This window comes from Silurus meridionalis, chromosome 14, assembly GCF_014805685.1.
Source record: "Silurus meridionalis isolate SWU-2019-XX chromosome 14, ASM1480568v1, whole genome shotgun sequence".
Taxonomy (NCBI): Eukaryota; Metazoa; Chordata; class Actinopteri; order Siluriformes; family Siluridae; genus Silurus; species Silurus meridionalis.
Window position 1 is genome coordinate 21,231,706 of NC_060897.1, and position 7,716 is coordinate 21,239,421.

The 7,716-nt window shown below is 39.3% G+C and overlaps 1 protein-coding gene across 2 annotated transcripts in view; it reads right to left on the reverse strand.

Annotated features, from left to right (window-relative positions):
• The window catches only part of unc5a (unc-5 netrin receptor A), a 195,819-nt gene extending 188,303 nt beyond the window's left edge, over nucleotides 1-7,516 (reverse strand). For both annotated transcript variants that reach the window (XM_046866981.1, XM_046866980.1), the window contains exon 1: nucleotides 7,205-7,516. In XM_046866981.1, coding sequence (XP_046722937.1) covers nucleotides 7,205-7,226 — 22 coding nt within the window. In that variant the 5' untranslated portion in view covers nucleotides 7,227-7,516. The remainder of the gene's footprint in view (nucleotides 1-7,204) is intronic.
• Nucleotides 7,517-7,716: the final 200 nt, after the last annotated feature.

Here is a 7,716-nt window from a genome sequence, read left to right on the forward strand (position 1 = left end):
CTAGGCTCAAGATGATCAATCTCAGTTATGGACAACCCACATTTTAAATATATAACCATGCGGTTCTTTTTTATTGGGAATCTACTTCAGTCTCACTGTTAGATTTAGATTAGAGACAGATTTATTTTAGGTTTAGTTCACTATATCAGAACTGCAGTGGGTCAAGTATTTACAGACATCCAGGTTCTCTATAAACAGTCAGTGCAGAAAACAGTTTAAGGGATTCTGGAAGCATCGATGCATCCAAGACATTCCTATGCAAGTCACAAGTAAGTCTCAAGTCAAGACTCCAGCACAAACATACAAGTTTCATGTAAAGGCCCAATTCTGGACAGGCAAGTCTTAAATCTTAAGTCTCAAGTCTCAAGTCAAGTCCAAAGTCAGGAAAGCAAGTCTAATATCAAGACAGGCAAGTCCCAACTCAAATACCAACTCAAGTCCCAAGTCAGAAAAGGCAAGTCCCAATTGCAGGCAAGCACGTCTCAAACCCTATATCAAGACAAAATCCATGATAGGGAAGAACCAAATCAAGACCTAATTTCAGACAGGTAAGTTTTAAGTGAAGTACCAAATCAGGTCCTAAGTCAGGCCAGGCAAGTCCCATGGCAAGTCCCAATTCCCAATGGCCAAGTCCCAAGTTACAAGTTACGAACTAATTTAAATAAGTGTATTCACACAAATCGTGTAAACTTTTTAAAATAGCTATTTATCACTTCCTAAAAGAATGTATAACACACTTAAAATATAATTAATAAAGTGAAATTAAAAAAACAATATCCCACATGCAATCGTGCCGTTATAGTGAATATCAGCATGACTGTGATTAGCTACAGCACTCAACCCTGCAGTGACATTTCAAACACAATGTGGGTTCTTAAATCAATCGAGAAGAATCCGAATTCACTTCATTTCATGACTAGTTGGCTATCTAGCTCACAATAATGTATTCATTTCACCTGAAAGAAAAAAACACCACTGGCTCGCTCATTAGAGATAAACTTATATTAACTAATTTAAACTAAACTAACTAAAAGTAATATTCCCAACCTAATCTCTGTGAAGCTGCTTCGGGACAATGTCCATTGTTAAAAGTGCTATACAAATCAAACTGAATGGAATTGAAGTTATCAAGTGCCAAATATAATATATGGGTAAAGGTATTGAGGCACCTGACCTTTTCAACCATATGTGGTTCTTCCACAAACTGCGAGCACAATGTCAGAAGCACACAATGGATGAAATTTTCCCTTCACTTGAACAAGGAGACCCAAACCTGTTCCAGCATGACAATGCCCCCTGTGCACAACGCCAGCTCCGTGAAGATACGTGGGCTGGAAAAGGAACATCTCCCACTATAGAGCTCTGATCTCAATCCTCTTTGGTAAATCTTTCCTCACCTCACCTACATCACTACCTCACTTTACTAACACACTTGCTGAATAAAATCTCACACAATTCTTCACAAAATCTAGTGGAACATCTTCCCAGAAGAGTGAAAGTTATTATTAGAGAAAACGGGGACGCAATGTGGAACGGGATCTTATAATACCAATGAAAATCAAGAAGTGGACAATCGTTAATTATAATGAACTTTAAAACTACTCATTCAATCTCGTCTTTAGTTTTGATATTTGAAGAAACTTTCTTTTGTGCACTCGATTAGACTAATTGACTACCTTTGATTTTTTTTAAAAGAAGAAAGAAAAAGCGAAGTAAAAACCCGTCCTCGTTGAGTTTCTGTATAACGTTCCATCTCAGCTATTTCTTCGGAAAGGTACCGCGGGAAAACTGCCGGGTTCGCACGAATCCCTTTCAGAGAAAGACAGTGGTGTGTTGGAGTGCTGATCGGATTTATTCCAGAGATTCGACAAGAAAACTCCCTCTCCCTCTCTCTCTCTTTATCACTCTCTCTTTTCTTTTTAATAGACCTCATTCACAATATTTGAATAAAAACAGGGGGAGGGAGAAACAAAACCAAAAAAACAATCTACGCTCGGCCTGTATTGCAAAATAGATTTCTTTAATCATGAGTGCTGGAGGAAAAAGTTTGGGTGTATATCCTGATTTCATTTCCAGCAATTCTGCGGCATCATAAATAAATTTGCATGTGCCACGGGAAAAAGGGGGAAAGGGGGTGGAGGGGCGGTTGGGGAGACTCGGCTCTGCCAAAATGTGCAGAGTTCAGCGTTGATCACGAGGCGTGCGAGGTTCAGATCGAGGTTGCCGCATTGGAGGGGGTAAGGGGAGGGGTGTTGGGCTGTTTTTTTTTACAGCTCTCTCTCCCTGTTCGCAGATGTTTAATAGGCCATAAACGCTGGAGTAATGACATTAAGGGTGAGAAATGCCATAAAAGCAATGATGGAGCAAACAAACAGATGAATCCGATATTCAATTATAGAAGATCGTTCAAAAGGAGGGGAGAAAAAGCTTCTTTTCTACACTCTCTCTCTTTTTCTCTCCAGCTCCATTTAAATCTTCTTCACTCCTGTCGCTCAGGATGCCGAACGACTCTGCGGCATGTCAGCGTCTCTAAAAGGGTGCTATCACTTCCCTTTTCTTTCCACCGGAAAGGTGTACGCGCTCGACAATGCGGTTCAGAAGACAATACAAATGTCATGCAGCCTAAAGGAAGTTTTCCGCTTTCAGGACTTGTAAGGCAACATGCCTAGAAGAAGACGTGAGCTGCAGCTCGTGCCTCATTTCTCCCCCCGCAGGCCTGCGGCTGAAAGTGCGTCGCGTGTTCCTTGAGAGCCCGATCCACTCGGCTAATTTGCTCGCCGCAGCTCGGTGACTCAGAGAATGTGATTATGTTAATCGCTGCAATAGTCTTCATGGAGCGACTTAAGGTTGTGCGGTCAACCTGTCCTAACGGAGTCATCTACCTCCGAGTTGGCAGGAGAGAGAAAGATATTATGAGCGTGTGAATGACCGTGGACTTTTTTTTTTAAGGTTCAGCAGGCATCCGAAGAACGGAGGAAGATAAAAATCGTCCCAGTTCCACACCGATCGGTTTAAACAACTGCATGCACCGAACAAATGTGCGCCATTAGTAACAATCAAATATACATTTTCATGCTTCAATTTCACTAATTTATATATTTCCTATTTTCATCAGCTGGTTAGTTCTACATTATTCGCCCCTCCAAGCCATTGCCTTCATGAATCTACAGACGCCAGGGACAAAACTGTCCCCTTTTAAAAGAACACACATAATGGATGTCAACGGTATCCAAAACTCCATGTGAGATACGACGTGGTATCGAGACTAGTTTTGTAACACGCCAACAGATGGCAGCACAAGGTTGTACGCACAGTCAGAGGGAGCGCCGACCTCCATAAGTCAGTGCGCCAAAAGACATCGTCTTGTGTATAGCATTGCAACTGGTGCTATTCTGGCCACGTGCGTACCCTGTCACCGAGCTCTCCTCACGTGTGAATTGCTTGACAGAAACAACATGATCTCACTTCCGCACCCACCCTACTCCCCAGATGTGGCTCCTACAGACTTCGCTCTTTTCCCTAAGATGAAGATCTGGCTCGCCATTTTGACACCTTTGTGAAGATCCGGCGCGAATCGCGGAAGGACTTAACACGTTTCGAATAGAAGACTTCCAGGACACATTCCAGAAGTGGCAGGAATGCTGGGGACCGTTTTAAAGGCTTTCATGTAAACAGAGCTTGTCTCCAAACTTTGTGATGCGTATAATAGCAGTAGCTGGAAATAGAAGAAGTCCAAACTCATGTATCAAATCAAGTCCCAATTTAGGACTCACAATTTCCATGTCAAGTCCCAATTCCAGATAGGTAAATCCTGATTTATTATCTAGTTACAAGGCAAACCGGGACATGCGAGACCCAAATCCAGTCTTTAGCCACACAAAAAGGTCTAAAGTCAATTAAAAAAATAAAAGAATACTGGTATCTGTAACTATAAGTGTATTGTTACGATTAATGACACGATACAGCAGCAAAGCACAAACTTTATCAAAGCAAATTGTCAGAATGCGCAGTTTACACACTTATTAAGAATTATATTAAAATTAGAGTTAAATTAAAATCAAGAGCTTTAAGACCCTGAGGGCTTTGGATCACAAAGACCATGAACACAGATCTTTAGTGGCTTTTGGATGTACAGTGAGTGAGAACTAGGCTTTGGAAGACGGTCATATTAGTCCACTTTAGAGCTTTATTTTCATTTAAAATGATGCCTCAGGCTTCTTATTATTAAACTTATCATTCTAAACAAGAGTCCAATCCGATATTTGATTTTTTTCTTTTTCTTTTTTTTTTTTTTAGGTCTAAAATTATATTCTAGATATGAATTCTAGATTCTGATTGGTCAGATAACCGTAGCATCAAAAGTGCTTTAAACTCCAAGCTGAATTATTTGTTTATATACATTTTTATTTGCGTTTACTCTTTATTGCTAATTGGATGTCTAGTGCATAAACATGTCTAGCATGTCTCATTTTTTTCTCTCGAAAGAAATAATGTCACAAAACATGTCTATCCATTTGCATGCTGGAATAAAACTCTTGCATTAGTATGTGAAAAAAAAAAAAAAAAAAGACTCAAGCGATGTTCTCAGTTCTATGAAGTGAAAGGTTTTACATTTATGTAAGAATAATTGCACCCCCACTTCTCTTAACTATGCTTTTTTATACGTTAAAAAAAAAGAAAAGAAAAAAAAGTTGCCTTTCAATTATTTTTGGTCTCCCTGCTTCACATTCTCATTCCCCCTGAAAAACATTATTGTCTCTAAACTTTTCCTTATAATATAATTTCTCTAAACTATGAAACGACGCACGCCGATTGATTCTCTCGTGCGCTTTCTTTTTCCGTGCCGCATTGACAGAAATACGTTTCCTGTGCTACACTTCCTGTGCGCTCTCTTTTGTTCTCCGAGCAGGCTCATTGTCTGTGAGCGGGTGCGGGCTCTGAATGATGCTGAGTGTTTTATGGCTTTTGCTTTGGCATTGGGAAGCTGCTTTTTTTAATATACAGAGATGCGGTGGAAAAGGAAAGCGTGCACAAAGGGTGCTGAGAAACACAGAAACAATACAAACGACTGAAAAGGCAAAGGAACTTTTTTAGTGTGCGTGTTAATAGTGAAGGTCCCGGGTTTGGAATCACACCGGTTCTCAGAGGCCTGGGAATGCATTGTAGTGTGTTTGTTGAGTTCCGAAAGCCTGTCCCATGGTTTAAAAACAAATTTATAAATATCCGCATTTGCCATTAATATACACTATACAGTATGAACAAAAGTATTGGGGCACCGGACTTTTCCAGCCATACGTAATTCTTCCGAGCAAGTTCAAACCGGCTGGATATTTAATTTTACATTAATTTGCCGAATTTTGTCCAAAATCGTCTTCCTCGACATCACTTCATTTTTATTTTTAGATGGTGGTAAACAGCTTGAGTCTCTTGTTGCCATGACAACTAAAAGGCCCTGGCTTTTCTTTTGCATTAACTTAATAAAATTGGGAAAAAAAATCTCATTTTTCTGGAGGTGGATAAGAGTAGGTCTTCATCACTTGAGGTGATCAATAAAACTCAGGACATTAAACACGCCTGATCAGAGAACTTTACTCACCCCTGAGCTGCTGCAATAATGAACAGAAGGTCATCTGTGCATTCAAACATCACGATGAGCAAAGAGCTTCTCTAAACCCAACTGACCTTAAAACTTTGACATTTTCCCAGACACGACCCCTCACTGTCCAATTTCCTTTTTGCTCCAGGTTTACAAAAACACCCTTTTTTTTCTACAGCTGTATTACTCACAGATCACTGCTGCAAAATAAATCTAAATGACGGGGACACCTAATTTTAACAGCCAGACGTGGTTCTACAACATACTGTTGGAGTTGGAGGCACATGATGCAGGAAATTTTCCCTTCACTTGAACTACAAGATTCAAACCTGTTCCAGCATGGCAGTGCCCCTGTGCACAAAGCAAACTCCAGGAAGATCTTCTTTACATGGGTTGAAGTGGAAGATCTCCTGCTATAGAGCTCCTAATGGACATCTTTTCAGAAGAGCAGCTTTTGTTTTATATATATATATATATATATATATATATATATATATATATATATATATATATATATATATATATATATATATATAAAACCATGCGGTTCTTTTTTAATGGTGTGGCAGTAATCAGACCTGGGTGTGGCTAGAGAAATTGAACTCAGGTGTGATAAACCAAAGTTTTATCACACTTTTTCACACAGGGCCATGTATTTTTGCAATTTAGTTTTCCCTCAATAATAAAAACCTCCATTTAAAAAACGCACGTTGTTTTCCTTTGTGTTATCTTTACTAATATTTCATCAGTTTGATGATCTGAAACATTAAAGTGTTACAAACATGCAAAAACATATGAGGAAAATCAGGAATGGGGGCAAACACTTTTTCACACTACTGTATATATATTTGACATTGAGATTTCTGCAGTTATTGTTACCCATTAGATTTGCATAAGATTTACAAAATATGTTCCTGTTCTTTAATCAATTTGCCACACACACACACACACACACACACACACACACACACACACACACACACACACACACACACACACAAATTAGCACTCCAAATGTGTGTGTTTTCCATTTGCATTTGCACAGTGTAGTTGTTTGACATTAACTTATTGATTTCAAATTTATGTTGTATTCACTCGTTTTCTTCGGATATAAATTCTATGAATTTATTTTCTAGAAAAGTCGAAATATGTACTAATATTTAATAAAGTCCAGCTACACAAGAGATTTACTTCAATCCCACTTACACTAACATATCAATGATGGCAGGAATGGTCCGTGGGTGTGTATCCGAGCGCTATTTTTATGCTGTATGAAATGCGAATTGAAGAAAAAAGAAATCGTAGAAACTATTGGTAGAAGCCCCGCCCATCTGCAGAACTCGCAGACACACACACACACACACACACACACACACACACTGATATTATCAGCAGCTATTAATTTCAAGCTCAGTAAGAAACCTGAATATCTGTAAATTCAAAACCAACTTTTGCACAACTAATATATATACTGTATATAGGGAGTGTTTTTAATGTGTGTTTTAAGAGGTTTTATGTGCCACTGTATGAAGCACGATCTCTTCATACCGGCAGGATGAAGATGAAGTTGCATGAATGAGCAGTTAGACATACAGTTGAAAAACTCACCTCGTTCTCCGGAGCCTGACATCCGGCGATCTGGACGTCATGTGGTGACAGATTTTCCGCTGCGAAAAAGCTGTTGAGGAAAATAAAGAGGTGGCAGGTTTTTGTCAGATTCTAATGACTGAAAATGTGTCAGAGAGGCTGTAAAAAAAAAAAAAAACGAAAATAGAAGTCAAGCCTGGTGCAGTGGCTGATGAAACAACAGTGTCATGACTTTATATCATAATTTGCACAATTACCCATATAAAACTCAAGTCTTCTTGCTAAAATTAGAAATAGAGATCGCCCGCTAACTAAAGCTAAGCCTTGTAGACCTTCTTCCTGTGCGTGTGCAACGAGGTGCGTATGTAATGGCACCCTCCCTGCACAGGAAATACAGAAGACTCTGGCTTTATCCATTTTATTCCTTTCCTATTTTCAAAATGGGAGACCGAGCCTCCATTAGGGGTGTGTTCGTTTGTGTACACGGCTATGGGTCTGAACCGAATTTTTTTTTATTGTTTTTATTGTTATTA